Below are 17,169 nucleotides of genomic sequence, written 5' to 3'. Positions count from 1 at the left end.
CTATGTCTAGACTTTGTCTTGCCCTGGGTATTCCCCAATATCCATAACCAATACCAATGCTGACAGATACGAAAAAATCAAACAATGAAACCACAGCCCAATTTTTACATAGCTTTTCTGACGGGCTGTGCATGGCCTGCAGTTAACCCTCAAGTGTGGGTTTAGGGCCAAGAAACATCACAGCAGGTGTTCCCTTTCCTCTCTCCTTGGCATCTGGATTTTCAGAAAATGACCTTGTGATGTAACAGGGAGTCAGACAGACTGAATTCTTTGGCTGTGCTGCTGATTGGTTTGGGAAGGTCACAAACAAACTTCATAAGCTCCAGTCTCTATAAAACAAGGGCGTAGAGAAGAACTAGATGATCTTGAAAGGCTTTTCCCCAGGCTTTTATGTTCTGTTATTTATGATTTTCTGTAAACGGGATAAAACTAATACCAAAGGCATCCAGAGGGGAGGAGAAGTACAGAAACATAGCGTGTGCATATTTTAGCCAGGGGAGTGTGTGCTGGGAAGGGGTGGAGAGGCAGGGAGCAGCAGCAGCCGCATGCAAGCTGCAGACCTTCCTGGGCTGCACGTCCTTTGTCTCAGCACCTGGTGGAGCCAGTGCCTCGCCTGTGACTGCAGATGGACCCACTGTGTTTCAAGGGGTTGTCAAATCAATATATTGGTGTAAATCAGCACAAAGGAGGAAGAGGAGGAGGAGGGAAAAACGGGAAACCAACCTAAAACATCAATATGCATCACACATAGTGAGGATGTTATGTTGAAAACATAATTCCCTATCATATATATCAGCACATAATGTATAATCATTTTCTTTGGTTCATGCCAAAAATGTTTGAAAAGCCCCTTGCTGATTCTTGCGCCTGCAATAGGATGTTAGCCCCAGGGAGGGCTAGGTCTTTAGCCATTTCTCTCCCTCTTCCCCTAAATTCTGCCTCCCCTCCCTCTCTCCCTCCCTCCCTCCCTCCCTCCCTTCCATCTATCTATCTATCTATCTATCTATCTATCTATCTATCTATCTATCTATCATCTATCTATCTCCTCCACCCATTACTGCCTCCCTCTCCTCTCACTCTTCTCCCTTCTCATCTCTCCTTTTCCCCTTATCTTCCCACTTATCTCTCCCTCTCACTTTTCCTTATTTAGGTATTTTATCCCACTCACTGTCTCTCCCCACTTCCTTTGTGACCCCCCCCCCAGACCACCATTTCTAATCCTCACTACTTCTTACTACCTCCCCTCACCACCTCTCCTTTCCCCCGCCTCAATCTCAATCTCAGACACAGATGTGACAAGACGGTCTAACTGGGGGTGTGACAGCCAACCTCTCCCCAAGGACTCCTCCCATTGCCCCTCCCAGCCTCCCTGCTACAGGCCCCACTCTCCTCCCTTGGAGGGCTTCGCTCTATCTCCCCCCCCCCCCCCAGGGGGCCAACTCTAGCTACAACACCCTCTTATTTAAATTCCACCTTAAATGCCCTCCCCTCTGTGAAGCCTTTCCTATTAGTCCAATGGAAGCAATTTCTTTGTTCCTTTGAGCTGCATTTGTGCTCACCTCCACCCTATCACAGGTGCCTCGCTGACTCCTGGGCAGAGACTGGGTTTCACTCATCACTGTACCAGCTCCACTCCAAACCAGCACAGTGCTGGCCCAAGAAGGAACTCCGGGAAGATGACAAAAATGTGGCCCTGGCCTTTCCCATCACTACCTCCACCTTGTCTTCACCCCTTGCTGCACGCCACCCTCTGCTCCTGGCTGACCCTGGCCACCTGCTACCCTAGCAGGCTGACCCTGGCCTGGCCAGTGCTCCCACGTCAGTCCCACGTGGCTCTGGCCCTGGCTCCCTCGGCCATGAGGCTGGGAGTGCCAGGCCTGGAGGGAGGGAGTGTGCAGAGGCCTATCCAGCCCTGGCAGTTGGTTCCTCAACTTGCTTTTCCAAGTCTTGCTGAAAACTGACTTATTTCAGACAATTGATGGGAGGGTGCGGGACCTGGATGACATACCTATGGAAGAAATGAGCTGGAGTGTTCCTCAAATGTGGGGATCCCCATGAAAGCGGGTTAGGTACGAAACCAACCAACCAGATTTGGCAGTCCCAGGGGTAGTCTGTGGAGTGGGGAGGGGGGAGAGCAGACGACTGGGATCTCTGCCTGACCTTTAAGGGCGGGGGTGTCACACCCTAGGCAAGTCCCTGGCTCTTCTGGGTCTCAGTGCCTGTATCTGCACTTGGAGATGGCTGTGCCTGCAGTGAAGGAGACCCTCTGAGCCTGACGGCAGAGATTTTATAAAGATGTTCCTGCTCACACTCACATGTACGGCCCTGTCTCCAAATAACTGAAAAGGAAAAAGGAAAGTTCACACTTAACTGAAGGGGATGAATATTTTTAACAAACAGCGGTCCTCACCAAAGATGAAATTCTAATAATCAAGGCAAACCAAATAAATGATTTTCCTAAATCACAAGTTGTAGGTTAGTCAAAGTGGGGAGACTGTATTAACACACCCACACCTGTTTGGGGATCTATTTATGGAATATACTATGGTATCTGAGTGCTCCTGGAATGCTTAGCAGTCCACGATAGAACTCGGTCTAGTCCTTGCTTATATAAAGGTAAGTTTCATGACCTTTATATTCAGTTCTGTAGAAAAGAGATGGAGGGCGAAGGACTGGAGGGTAAAAACAAGGTATCATTCCATTTGAACCTCCAATTTGTGTTAAAACCACTACTTGTACGTATTAAATTCTACATATTGAATTATTCTTCTGTATAGAAATTTTGGTACTTGGGAATTTCTCCATTCAGTACCTATATAGATGAAGGTCCTGGAGAATTACACACACGCATAAATCCCTAATCTTGGTGGTAATTTTTCAAAGTGACACCATTTAAAAGGATCAATACCCTATCACCCCTGGTCTAGGTACTAATTTCCTAGTGACTCAGCTAATTGGCTTATCCAGGCAGTGTCAGTCGAAATCCTTCTCCCCCCCCACCCCCATCTCCCTTCCTCCCTCTCTCCCTTTCTGAAGCATAGGCGGACAACCTGAGCTATGCACTAGAAATGAGAGGAGTATGTTCTCTGTTAGATAGCACTTAATTGTAACTTTGGAAAGATGCAGAAAAGAACCCTTGGAAATTCTCAGGTTAAAAAGTGACCATTTCAGAAAATGATTCCTGAAGAGCAAACAGGTGCCTGGACCATTGCATGGCCTTCCCATTAAGAAGCTCCCAGGAAGCTCCCTCATTCAGATATTCAATCACCTTGCTGGTCTAGAAGGTTCTGGTAGTGATGGGGGGAAATCATAACTAAGGGTTTTCTCTCTTGTGAGACTCTAACAAACAAAAGACTGAATTGTGACTTGAATGACATTAGCCATAAGTCTGCAAACTAAAGTTCTATTGTTTTTCCATCATCCAGCCACCCATCCAACAACTATCCAAGTTTCCTGTGTGCCAGGGCCTGGGTTGTGCAGTGGAAGACATGATCTCTATGGAGTTCACAGCTCTTGCATTTTCAAAGTTGGGTTAATTGCCATTTTATCTCTTATTTATTAGAGATTGTAGACGTGCTATGCTTTCTCCATCATTCATCATGTGTATACATGATGAATAAAGCCTCAGCCCTCCAGATCCTGTAGGAAATTAATACACAGCTTAATTTTTTTAGACATTCTTTTAAATTGTGGATAATTGAAAACATTTTTTAATGAGTTTCCTTGTTGTTTCATGCAGGATATACTAATGATTCAGGGTTATGACTAATATCAATTATATGCTATCCAGTGAGACCGTGGCTGCGCTAGGCTCTGTGATGGGATATAGAATCGTTTGCATCAATGCTGAAGAGCCAGTGACCCCTCTAATTTTGTGGGTTCTTTTGACTATTTTATTGCAATGTGTCTTCTTTCCTGTCAGGTTTCACTTTATGCTGCTGGTATTGAACTACCTGCTCAAGTTCTTGATTCTTGTTTGGTGCTTCTAAATTGCTTGAGCTTCAAAACAATCTAAGAGTAAAGCGGCTTTTAGAGAGGATACAAAGGTGACTCTGAAAAGGTAGGGCTTTATCTTGTGACAGCTCTTTCGGTTGCTCAGAGGCTGGCTTTTAATTCCTCCTTGTTTCTTTGTAATATCAGAAATAGGTAACATTTGTTTGGTAGCTGTGTTCTTGACAACTGAATTTATTCCTCTATGGTATGCAGCATTCTGAATGGCTTAACGTGACTGTTTTTTAAGGGTTTCTTAGAATTTACTTTGTCACTGGTAGGGAGGCTTTCAGCTGTTTAAACCACCACCAAACTGGTTCCCATGGTTAGTAGAGTGACATCATGGAATCAGATAAGGGCATGGCTGTGCTAGATATTTTTGTTATACCTGATCAAATTGAAATAAGTATCCTTTCCCTTTATTCACTAATTTGACAAAAGCAGGGCTCACAGGAAGTGCATGCTGTGATCTCCAAATTTCTATCCTTTATTCTTAGTCACGTTGGTAAGACTATGAGGAAGGGAGACTTGTTAACTAAATCCCAGAGATCATCAATCAGAAAAGTAAAGTCACATGACTTACTGCTTACCAGTCCCACGTCTTCTCAGGTGTCCTGGAGGAGACAGGGTAATGCTGAGCTGGGCTCAGAGGTAGAAATTTGGAATCAATGGTCAAATATGGCTTTACTGGGGTCTTATTTAATAGGCACGCGGAGACACTATTTCTATGTCTGAAGATATCCAAACAAACCGCAAGGAGAGTGTTAACATTTGTGATAAAAAAAAGACTGGGAACCTTTATTTAAGTTCTCCAGAAAGTCCGATGGTTTTTCCCTGTAGAACTTACTGTTTACATAATCTGACAAGGTTAACCCATCAAGGGAGCTACATCTTGTATGTTCTCTTGACATGGATGCCATTTGATAACATAACAGGGGATTAATCATCAGGAGTGGACAAGAGAGGAGTGATCTCCACCCTGTATTAGACCTTTTAGAAATCAGGGTCCTTTTGCAGCCAACGCTTGCCCCCGACTCATTCTTAGCAAAGGGCCATACTGAGGTCTCCTTTTCTAGAGTTGGGCTGTTCAATATGGTGGCCACCTGCCATATAAATTTATCAAATGAAATAAAGTTAAAAATTCAGTTCTCAAGAGTACGCATCATGCTCCAGTGTCCATAGCCACACGTGTGTCAGGGCTACCACGCTGGACAGCCCAGACATGGCATTTCCATCCCTACAGGAAGCCCCGCTGGGCCGTGCTGCCTAGAGTCCTGCCTTGGGGCTGTGCCTTGTGCACGGGCCTCCTCAGGAACTCCGAGAGCTTTGGTTCTGTCTCCAGCATGACTGCTTATCCCAGTACAAGCCCCGTGGCCAGACCTCAGGACTTACAACACTGCACCTCCATCTCTCACCCCTTCTCTAAAACAGGGTCCTGAGCGAGCTCCAGGATTTTGTACCATCAAACTCCTTGTGTCTTGAGATTCCCTATTGGCATTTTGGAAACTTGAGTTATTTCCATTACGTAGGTTACATAACTAGTTACCAATGTTCTTGCTGATCTTCTGTTAATGATGGAACATGTGGTTTAGTATGTTGTGGAAAAGATACTTAAATCTAGTCTGGAACAGGACAAAATGAGTCATGACATTTTAGGGCCCTATTGTTCTACTTATTTCAACAAAACAGAGAAGAACAAATGATGTTCTCCCCTATAGGATGTCAAGAACTCTGTTCCATTAGGTATTTTTATTATCTATCTACCTACCCACCTATCTTTTCTCCGTTGTTTTGGGTGAGATGATGGGATAGTTGGGAGAAAATATTTAGTTGAACGTGAACTTCAGTGGAATTTGAAATCTAAGGCCCACAAGGTGGAACGGTTAGTTAGCCTCAGATGAATTCTAATGTCAGGATCCCCCACAGTTACAATGAGGAAAGGCTACTTTTATTTCCTCAAAAGCCTGGTTATCATTCTGACTGAGTACAAAGATGCTGCCAGTTAGGCCTCTAAGGAGAACACTGCTGAGTACTTTTCTCCACTAGGAATTTTGGACAATTGTGGAGAAATATGGGTGAGAGAGAGAGAAGTCTGACAGTGTGTAGCTGACTTAGAAACTTTAACAGGTAACAATTTACTAGGCGAGATTTCCCAAGCAGTCTTGATCCTCTTGTTGGGAAGCCCTATCGTTGGACATCTATGGCCTTAAGTGTGCTCCGCGGAAACCCTCCACCAACCTACTTGTTATGAAAATCGTAGATCTCCTGGATGTTGCCAAAGATGATGTGCTCTTTATTCAGAATCCCAGGGGGGATCTCCTCCACGCCACTGGTCATTTCCCACAGGTAGGTCTGTAAGACAGCAACAATTCATCACCGGCAAGAACGGCCACATGAAATACAGACGAAATAAACAGGCCTTCATGCTGTGATGTGAGACTCAGGTGACAACGCATGCAGAGTGGAAACAGTGGAAACAGTAAATAAGCAGGGCGGAAAGGAAGAAAACCGGCGGTCCATTATCCTGAGCTGTTGCTAGGGAAACACACCATGACCTTCGTCAAGAGCACAGACTCCACACTATTCTTGTTTATTAAACCTGTGCATGCCCGAGTGTTTGCTGAGGGGAGGATGCAGAATTTCAGACTCGAGTTCATTGACTGTGTCATGGTTTTTATCTTGAACTCAAGGGTCTTACAAGCTTTTCTGCTGGGTCTAGCTCAAGTCTGAGAAAAGTTTGTTTTCCAAAGCAGTTGAACCTGCCGTGCAATTACCATGCCTCGGGTAGAAGGATTTCCTGGGCTGGCGTTTCTTTTGTGAAGTTCCGGGAGAAGACAAAGAGCTCTCTCCCCTCAAGGACCTGCCGCTGTCGAGGCTGGCAGTTTCCTTATACAGCTGTGGGCTGACGACTGCAGTACTCACCTCTAAGCACTCGTGTAAGTCCCTTACGTAAGCCTTCTCTGTCTGGAGCAGCTCGGCCATGATGAATCTAGAAGGGAACACATGGGCGTTTAGTTGGTTAGAGAGATAATACCTCCCTTCCTGCAAGTGTCACTTCCCCACCCCAGCATTCATGACATGACTGAGCGTCCTATTTTTCTACTTAACCAAAACATACCTCTCCCTTTCTTCAGAACTCCTTGCCTCCGAGCATTATCCGAGTCCCGCTCACTCTGCCCATTTACTCTGTATCTCTTGGGAAGGTTTGTGCTCAGCCACATCCGCATTCTCTCTCCCTTTCCCATCCCAGTTCTTCCATTTAGTGATTCTGTGCTGACATGTATGTGTGTTCAATTGCACGTGTGTTTGCATGTGTGCACAAGCATGTGGCATACTTCATATGCATTCTAACCAATTACATAGCTTCAGGTTCAGCTTCCTAAATTTTCCTTAGAGCCCCCAGATGATGATATCTGTGTAGTGGAGTTGTTGACTTACACCAGAGCAATTCACAGTACTGTAAGTTAAACCAGGTTTATAAGCTAAAAATCAACAAATGCTAGGACACCACCACTGAGACTGGGGCCGAGGGGAGGGTAAGGAAACTTTCATCTGTAAAGAGCCAGGTATATTTGTGGGCCATTCAGACTCTGCTACAACCACTCACTTTGCTGCTAAAGTGTAAAAGGAGTCAGAGACAGTATATAAAAAACAACAATAGTAAGTGTGGCTGTGTCCCAATAAAACTTTATGGACACAAAAGAATTTCATTTAATTTTTACACCACTAATATTCTTCTTTTCATATTTTTTAATCATTTAAAAACTAGCAGCTCGGTGCACGGATTCATGCACACTCAAAGAAAATTAATTAGAAGGTGGCCAGCGGGGTGGGACTGGACGAGATGGGCCGGACACACCCTGGAGCCAACCTCCTATGGTCCCTCCCTGACCGGCCGCACTGGGGCGGCACCAGGGCTCGAAGGGCATTTGCGGTGTGAGTTGGGTCCCTCCTGCAGGTGGGGGCCCTCAGCCTGGCCTGCAGAGATCGGGCTGAAAACGGTAGTCCGACATCCCCTGAGGGGTCCTGGGGTGCGAGAGGGCACTCTGCAAAGTTGCTGTCACTCAGCAGCTCTTGCGTTGAGCATCTGCCCCCTGGTGTTCAGTGTGTGTCACAGCTACCGGCCAGTCAGACAGTCGGCTGGTCGCGTAGCCTTTTATATACATAGATAAAAAAGAGTCTTTGGCTTACAGACTATATAAAATAGGTGGTTATAAACCAATGCCACCCAATACATTTAAATTTTTTTAAAGCAGGAGGTGGGTCACATTTGGCCAGTGGGCCACAGTTTGCTGACCTCTGGCCTGGATTATCCCGTGTACTTCACACTACTTACAATGGGGCTCATTTGCATCACAGGCTGATGTGCACGAAGCGCAGTGTGTGGTCGATCACAAGCACAGCACGTGTGGACGATGTTAGGGGACTGCTCTTCAGCCTCCCACAAAGAGCAGCTGGTGCTGCGGGTCTACAGGGAGAGGGCGCCCTTCTGCCTCGGGCCCTGATGACAGTGTGGGTGGGCAGCTGGTAGGCGTAGGCTGCACTGGGCTTCACTGCAGGGTACCCACCTAACTTCCTTCTTTCACAAGTTTTTATTAGAAATGGTGCTTCCCAGCTGGCAGGTGATACATAATAATATATAATTTAGCACCGAGTATGTATTCATGCTTATTTTAGTTTTTCAATGTTAGTTTTTCCTGGGAGTAATTCCAAGTGTTTCATCCCAAGAAAATTTTGAGAACGATTATCCCCAAAGTGTCCCCTGTTCAAAATTTCACAAGAAATATTAAAATGAGCAGCATCTTTTCCTGGACCTTTGTTATGGTAGGATTTTCCCTAAAGCAATACATTGTACTAGTAGTGGCCTTTCTATTAATATTAAAGTCCTGATTTCATACATTCCCCATTGCTGGAGTTAATTAGTCACTCTTACTATTCTTACTCTATTGGTAAAGTGGACAGTGCATGAGGTTTGAAGTCAAACAGGAATTGAATTATGACTGTCATTTACTAGAGGGAGCACTTGCTTCTCTAAGCCTCAGACTCCTTACTTAGAAAACAGCCTATCACACAGGATTGCTGCAAGGATTAAACAGGGGGTGTAAGCAAAGTTTCTAGTACATTGTAGGTGCTTAGTAAACAAGGAGAGAAATGAGTCAGAAGGAATATAATCTCACATGCTTCGGAAAGTTGTCTTTGATTTTACTGCATTGGGTTTCTGGCCTCGTTCCTCCTTCCTTTTTCTCCACTTGCTTCCTGCAGTTTTGTGTCTTTTCATAATTTAGCTCCTCTACCCTCTACCCCATTTTGTTTTACTTTCAATGCATCCTTTGCCACCCTCTGGCTATTTGGTGCCCCAGAGGGAGCCCAGCAGTAATATTTGGCCATGTGTGGTCTCATTCTCCTTCCTGTTATGGGTTGAAGTGTGTCCCCCTCAAATTTCATATGTTAAAATACCAACTCTCAGTACCTCAAAATGTGATCTTATTTAGAAATAGTCATTGCAGATGTAATTAGTTAAGATGAGGTTAATAATGGAATAGGGTGGGCCCCTATTCCAAAGTGACTGGTGTCCTTAAAAAATGGGGAAATCTGGACACATGCATATATTCAGGGAGAACACCATGTGAACATCATGTATGTCCATACCAACCTCTGCAGGTGGTCTACAAGGCCAGGAAATATGCCTGGAACAGAGCCTTCCCTAGCCTCCAGAACTGTGAGACAATATATTTATATTGTTTAAAGCACCCAATTTGTCATACTTTGGTACAGCAGCCCAGACAAACTAAAACATTCCCCAGATGAAACTCAAGCTCTGACTTCGCTTTAGTGTCTTCAGTTCCAAGGGACCTGTGGTCCTACTTCATTTTTATAAATCAACTACCTAAGGCTTCTTAATCTTGGGAAACACTATTTTTTCCCAGCATTACCCAAAAGGAATCTGTCAAAATAGTCTTCACAAAGCCCTTGAAAGACCTCTGGATATATGTAGCTGTGCAAGACCAAAATAAAGAGCAGAGTCATCAGGCAATGCTTTGTGAGGTGGACATGATCCACTGTCTCCACTAGCCAATGCCCTGTAGTTCTTGGTTAGCATGACATATGAGTGGAAGCATCATGTATGTCCATTCCAACCTCTGCAGGTGGTCATGAGGATACACGGAGCTGTCCAAAGGGACAGGTGACGGTGAAAGCCAAGCACAGTCACGAGGAGCCTGTTGTTGGGTGAAAGCTCCCCCCAAACATACTCTTTCTTCCGGGCAGACTTCCGCTTCTCTTCATTGACTTCGTGGTTGGCATCCCGCAGCTTGACCTCACGATCTGAAAGGCTCGCTGGGATGATGTCCAGCTCCAGGTCCTTGTTATCCTGCACAGAGAGAGCACAGAGGTCACCTCGGAGATGCTTTGGGAAAGCAACTAAACAGGGCTGTGGAGGGTGGTAGAGGTGAAAAACAGAGAGAGAGATAATGGAGGATGAGGAGAGCAGGAATCCCACAAATTGTCACCCACAAGCACTCTTCTTCATGTGGTCATTTTTTTCAAATAAGAAAGATATGAAATGTTCAGGTCAAATGTTCAGCGCTAATGTCCACAGCAAGAAAAAAACAATGAATATATTTGATAATTAGTGTCATATTTCTCTTGGGACTTTGGTCCTGTTTAAATCTAAACACACACACAAAATGAGTCCATGATTGATTACTATACATTATAATGTATGTGAAGCAGAAACACATAAAGACATAAGAAAACTTTCATTTGTCAAGGGAAAATAATAAAAGCAAATATTTTTATTTAAACAAGCAACTTCCCTTTGAAACAGAAAACAATTACTGATTTTTCTAATTGCCTCTCCCTGCTTATTTCATCCAATGTTTGGTATTTATATAGAACGGAAACTTCTAGGAAAAAAATCTCACAGGTTAGACATTAATTCTCCCAATTTTAGTGATCTGACCACTTTACTCTCTAGTCTGCTCTGCTTCAGAGCACGAGCCCATTTAAAGATTTAAGAATTAGCCCTAGCCGGTTAGGCTCAGTGGATAGAGCATTGGCCTGTGGACCAAAGGGTCCCAGGTTCAATTCTGGTCAAGGGCACATATTTGGTAGCAGGCTCCTCCCCGGCCCGGGACCTAGTCAGAGCTTGTGCAGGAGGCAACCAATCGATGTGTTTTTCTCACATCAATGTTTCTCTCTGTCTTTCCCTCTCTCTTTCACTCTCCCTAAAAAACAAACAAACAAACAAACAAAAAAAAAAATAAAGGAAAAATATCCTCAGGTGAGTATTAACAAAAAATAAATAAATAAAGATTTAAGAATTAGAAATCCTAGGACTGAACTGCCAGCCTGTGTGTAGTTCTTAACTCCCAGGTCACTGACCCCTATGATGAAGAAGAGATTAAAAGTCAGTCTTCCCTTGCTTCATAGCAGATAGGATCTCCTTTCAGTTGAAATGTCAAATGGCCTTTGCACAAACTACACCCCTTATTCTTGAAAGAGCACTATTGTACATACTGGGGACTCTAGTCATTTGCTGATTAACGTAATTGGGTAGAAGATGGTAGTCCTCAAAGTCAAAAGTAAACTCTACACACAGAAAAACTCTGTTCTGTAGCCACAGGCCCCAACCCCAGCCAGCCAATTTTGCAATATATATAGTACTAATTATGAGAGGCTAGAGGCCAATGGCTGGATGGCTCAGTAAGATCCATCCCCCCAAAGGGAAACCACACCAGGCAAGTGCTGAAGGGGTCCGCGGCTCAGAGAGGCGGCTCTGGAAACCTGCTTCCTTCCATGGCAAATGGCAGCAGTCGCGCTGAGGGAGATGGGAAAGGAGGCGTCCCAGCTGGGCAGCCCACACCTACCTCTGTGTTGACACCCAAGGCTTTCTCCAGGGAGTACTGGTACTTTCCCATCCGCAGGGAGAAGTCTCTGTAGTGCTTGTCCACCGTGGTCACCCACTTCCTGATCTCTGTGGCATGGATATGGCCCTTCTCCACAAAGCTGTCGGCCAGCTGGATCAGAAGCTTCACCTTCTCCTTCGTTTGCTGCCCCAAAGAAGGGTTTAAGTTACCAGATGACATGGACTCCCATGGCCCTCACCCTACCCGCTTTTTTCTTCTTTACAGCAGCCACTAATCATGAGAGGCTAGAGGCCAATGGCTGGGTGGCTCAGTAAGATCCATCCCCCCATGCGGAAGCCACAGACACCTCACGGACAGACTGCCTGGGTTTACACCTCAGCTTTGGCACTGGTTAGCTGGGGGGTCTTGAACAAATTACTTAAACCCTCTGTGCCTCAGCTCCTTCATCTGCAAAATGGGAATCATAACATTGTGAGGTTGCTGTGAGCATGACATAGTTGGCGATGCAGAACATAGAACAGTGCCCGAAACAGTGCTCACAGCAGGAACTCAGTAAACCTTAGTGATAGTCATTGTAATTATTGATGTAAGAATCTCTTCGATTAATATAGGGCTTTATCAGTTTACAGGGGATGCTAATGCCACATCTGAGACTCCCTGGGAGGTAGGTGGAGGGAGGAAGTGCAAGACTCTTTGAAGCAATAGATGGAAATGAAAACACTGAGGCTGAGAGGCTCAGGGCTTTCCAAGTTCCTACCGCCTGTGAGTGACACAGCCTGTGTGCCGCTGCCCCACAGTCGCTAGTCCTCCCCTTCACTGTACTGGCCTGAAGTGGGCTTTCTAAGCGCCAGGGGAGGGAGCACATGCCAGGATCTAAAGAAATCCAAGCAGCAGATTAAACAGTAAACACCGTCCCTCTCACCACCAGGCTCTGTCTCCAGTTTCCACAGAGGAAGAGAGGAAAGCATTAATGAAGCTGGAATCCCTTACAGGGCTGAGGAAGGTGGAGCTCTGATGTGTATTGTGTTAACTTCATTTCTAGCAAGTGTTTGCTCAGCACCAATTCTGTCTACACTACTGTGCAGAGGGCTGTGGGGGGAGTCCAGGGGGTTAAACAAAAGAAGAAAAAAGAAGCTCATTTCCCCGAAACAGTCTATATCTCTCGAGGGGACAAGATTTTCCCAGAAAGTAGTTACATGACTCAGGGCATCATGTAATTGAATGTCAAAACAAGAAGTATGTATAGTTACAGTGCAGGAATTTTAAACCAGGAAAAACAGCAACAGTGGGCTGGCATGGGCAGAAAAGATCTCAGACGGGGCCTTCTTGCCGGGTAAGACATAGAAATGAAAGGGATGTTCAATAAGTAAACACTTGCTCATCTTTTATCTTGTACCTGAGTTTTGAAACTCTAAAATTGATCAGGGAAGCCTAGCAGATTTTAAAGGAAAGGAAACAATATTTAAATAATACTCTGAGAAGTACAATGATCTTCTGGACGGGAGGGCAGTAGGCCCAAGGTTCGGGTCATGCTGCAATCTAGATAACTGAGGGAGATAGGCAGAAAATCGCTGGGGGAAGAGCAGATAAGACAGAGGAGCCTAAGTCGCCCTCCCCTGCCTTTCCAGGCTCATCACAGCCCCTCCCAGGTCACCGACCCTCCCAAGAAGTGCCTAAGAGGCTGGCAGGGAGGACTTGGCCTGCCAGCAGCTCACTCAGCACATCTGGGCCTCTCTTGCCTCAGGGACAGTGGGCTGCACCCAGGACTGGGAGACATGAAGCCAGGAGAGCTTTGGTGTGAAGGAAAGAAAGTGGGTATGAGGAGAGGAGAAGCAGCTCCTTAGCCATGGACAGGCTAAGAATAGCAGCACTGGGAATGGGGTAAGAAAAGATACCTGGTATCCTAAGGACTTCCACCTTATTGCATTTAGGATGCCCTGCAACCCCCTGAAAACAATTTACTTAAAACAGAGATTACTTTGTACAACTATAATCAAGAAATCCGCCTTTGTGTAAAGTTCAGGAAATACATATTTATTCTCTGCTCTTGGTCAGTAGACATCAGCATGAGATGGGGTTTTATAGAAAGCTGGTGGCAGCAGCCCTACTAGGGGAAACTTTATCCTGAAACATCAAAACTGTGATTCAGAGTCAACAAAAAGAAAGACTTGTGACCAAAGGTATTCCAGGGATGTGTGGAATCTGGGAGAGCAAATAATGGACAATAAAATGAGCAGTATTGACAAACCCTCCCTCCACGGGACCTCACCTCACCTGTGACTGTCTCTACCCTCTCCATGGCCCCTCACCTGCAACAAGTCCAACCTCACATTCCCACACCCCCCTGCTGTGATGAGTGGCTACTACTTCTCCCTGCTTTTAACCCAATAGCCCTTTTGTGTGTGTGTGTGTGTGTGTGTGTGTGTGTGTGTGTGTGTGTGCACAGAGTCTGAGCAGGTGATGCCCTTCCAAAGGTTCCCCCAGCAGCACATATATGCCCCTACTTCAGCATGTGTCACACTGAATCATGTATATGTCTCCTTCATTAGTCCACAAACTCCTAAAAGATAACTGCTGTATGTTATTCACTCATCTCCAACGTCTAGAAAATAGTAGGCGTTGCATAAATGTTGAATGAATGAATGAGCAAATGACTAAGTCTTGTGTTTAGAGGTGTGTAAAGCCAGAGCAGTAAGACTGAGGGTGTATATTAAGAAGAATTAGATGATAAATTTGGCCCATGAAGCAGATAACTGAGAGTAGTCTGAAATGATTTCTTATACATGGGTGACTCTAGTGCAACCTGCCATATGCCTGGCCACAGCATGAGGTCAGAGGTTATAACTTGCCCCGCAAGGGCAGCCCATCAATATGCAGTGAGTTACTTCTGATCTGTCTTGTCCTAAAAGCTCTGTCTACACGGGGACAGTGGCAATATTCTGGGTCAATGGAGGCGGTTTCTCTGGGAGTGTGAAGTGCAGAGGCAGGGGACTGGGTAGGTAGCTGCAGAGTAGAATGAAAATGCAGACAGCAGAGAGGAGAAAGGAAGGGAAGCTGAATGGTGGCGATATATCCCGATGTCCTGAGATGAGATGACCAGATAGTGTGGCTGCCGGAACTGACTCAGTCTCGGGTGACATTTCAGCTTTCATCTCCACAGGTGAGACTAGGCCATGTTTCTTGTTTTTCTCATAAGGTGGAGTCAGTCAGCATTTTCTGGGCTCCTGGAGGTCCAGCGACATAGTTTCTATCTCATAATGTGACCCAGTTTGAAAATCAGATCTTGCCACCAAGAGAGAGTAACTCATATGGACTGGTACAGTGAGGATCAGGCTGCAGAGGTTCTTGAATGTTAGGTTCAGAAGTACCTACATGATCTTGTGGACAAAAAGGAACCTTTGGGGGAATATAATTCATTTGGGCCCAGAAATTTGGAACTGACATCTCACTTATATTGGGCTTGCTATGTCCCCTAATGTATGTTCTGCCATTTCCATTTTGAATAATATGTTATCTACTAAAAAAACAGGTAAATAAAGGAAAGACAGTTCTTTTCTTCTTCTCTTTCTTTCTTTTTCTTTCTTTTCCTTTCTTGCTTCCTTTGACCATCGTCCCCCAATCAGTGAGCCTTATACTGAATACAGTATGTCAAAAGCCCTTTTTGTGTCTTTAGCACATTTCATAAATCTTTAAGATTTAGTCTTTTTGGTATTTTTCTTATAATTTCAGTATAATCTACCAATTTGCCTTTCATTGTCAATATTATTTTTATTGATTGATTGATACATTATTTTGTTGATAAGAAACTATTGAGCTCCCTGTGTAGGTAAACAGTTCTCTTGAGCTATATCTTCATATTCATTTCATAGAGGAGAGCATGTCATTAAATACAAACAACTAAACCTTTCAAAAATATTCACTCGCGAGCAATATTTATTTCTCTTTGTAGTCTCAGAAACAGAATTATGCCCATCTTTTCTCTGAATAGTTTTGATTCCATCTTTCTCATTCTAAGTGCCTGTCTGACATGCCCAGTGTTCCCTTTCCTAACAATCTGAATTTCAACACATAATTTAGTTCTGCTAAGACTCCTGTAATTTTCCTTATCTCTTTATTCTCTTTTGTTAATAAGAATGAAGTCCAGTTTATCTCATAGCTTCTTTTACTTTCAGAGATGAAATTTCCAGTTTAAAAAGTTAAGCATAAAAGTAAATAAATAAATACTTCCCCCCCCAAAAAATAAAAAGTTAAGCAGAGAGTCACCCTATGACCTAGTCATTCCACTCCCAGGTATATGCCTATGAGATCTGAAAACACATGTTCACACCAAATCTTGTACACAAATGTTCCCAGCAGTATTATTCATAGTAGCCCAAAAGTGTAAACAACCCAAATATCTATCAACTGATGAATGCCCAAAGCATGAAACCCAAGTAACAATGTGAGCAGAAAAGAGGGGAAAGAGGTGAAGGAAGATGGATTAAATTGACTAAATGCTTCTCTGCAATTGCACTTCGGTTACGCACAGATTCTGATCCTCGGACGTTCTGCGATCCATCCCGTGTACTGCTGCGACCTATCCTACACGAGTAGGAACCAGGGGAGCTAATACTGTCTGGCTTGTTAACAGTTCATTACTGACACTGTTTGGAGAGGGGCAGACAGATGCAAAGTGGGTCATTCCAAAGCCTTGTTCATTTGGATTTGAAAAGGGTACTGTGCGCCTGCCACCTCCCTAGTGCTGCTTGTTCTAGCTGGTATTGAAATAAGTCTCTTACCTGAACTGACAGCTTTCCCATTGGCTGAAAAGGGGAGGACTCAGAAAGTGGGTGGCCACTTCTGAAATGTCAGCTCAGGAATGAGACTAAGGGCCTAACTAGAGGAACATTCGCCGCGTGTCAGAGGGATCTCTGGGTAGGATGGGCCTCCATATATCCCCCTTGACTCCCACAAAATCAGCTCTCACCCTGGGAAGAGCATCTGCCGTGTGTGGGAGTGATGCCCAGAAAAGTTCACAGGGCAGGGAGCCCAGAGTGAGGGATAGGAGGCTACAAGGAGGGAACTCAAATCAGTTTTCATTCAAACCCAAGGGTTCTCAGATCAAATCCTGGCTGTGAAAACAGATGAAAATGAGATTTCCTCCTATTGTACATTCCCTGCCTCATTGTAAATGGGAGTGTGAGGGGTGTGGTATGTGCACTAGTGCAGGATTGGGTCCCCAGAGACTCCAGTCTGGCTCATTTTCAGGTCTGAGGCCAGACAGAAGTACAGTTGACCCTTGAACAACATGGGTGTAAACAGGTAATAAATT

General features: G+C 44.8%; 1 protein-coding gene across 19 annotated transcripts in view; it reads right to left on the bottom strand.

Moving 5' to 3' along the window:
* KALRN (kalirin RhoGEF kinase) overlaps nucleotides 1–17,169 on the bottom strand; it is a 656,959-nt gene that overhangs the window by 232,509 nt on the left and 407,281 nt on the right. For all 19 annotated transcript variants that reach the window (XM_036353020.1, XM_036353029.1, XM_036353021.1 and 16 more), the window contains exons 22-25: nucleotides 11,859–12,041; nucleotides 10,242–10,360; nucleotides 6,913–6,979; nucleotides 6,233–6,342 (exon numbers count right to left, since the gene is read on the bottom strand). In XM_036353020.1, coding sequence (XP_036208913.1) covers nucleotides 6,233–6,342; nucleotides 6,913–6,979; nucleotides 10,242–10,360; nucleotides 11,859–12,041 — 479 coding nt within the window. The remainder of the gene's footprint in view (nucleotides 1–6,232; nucleotides 6,343–6,912; nucleotides 6,980–10,241; nucleotides 10,361–11,858; nucleotides 12,042–17,169) is intronic.

The sequence above is a fragment of the Myotis myotis genome, unplaced genomic scaffold, assembly GCF_014108235.1.
Source record: "Myotis myotis isolate mMyoMyo1 unplaced genomic scaffold, mMyoMyo1.p scaffold_m19_p_2, whole genome shotgun sequence".
Lineage (NCBI taxonomy): Eukaryota > Metazoa > Chordata > Mammalia > Chiroptera > Vespertilionidae > Myotis > Myotis myotis.
This window is presented reverse-complemented; position numbering and strand designations above follow the sequence as displayed.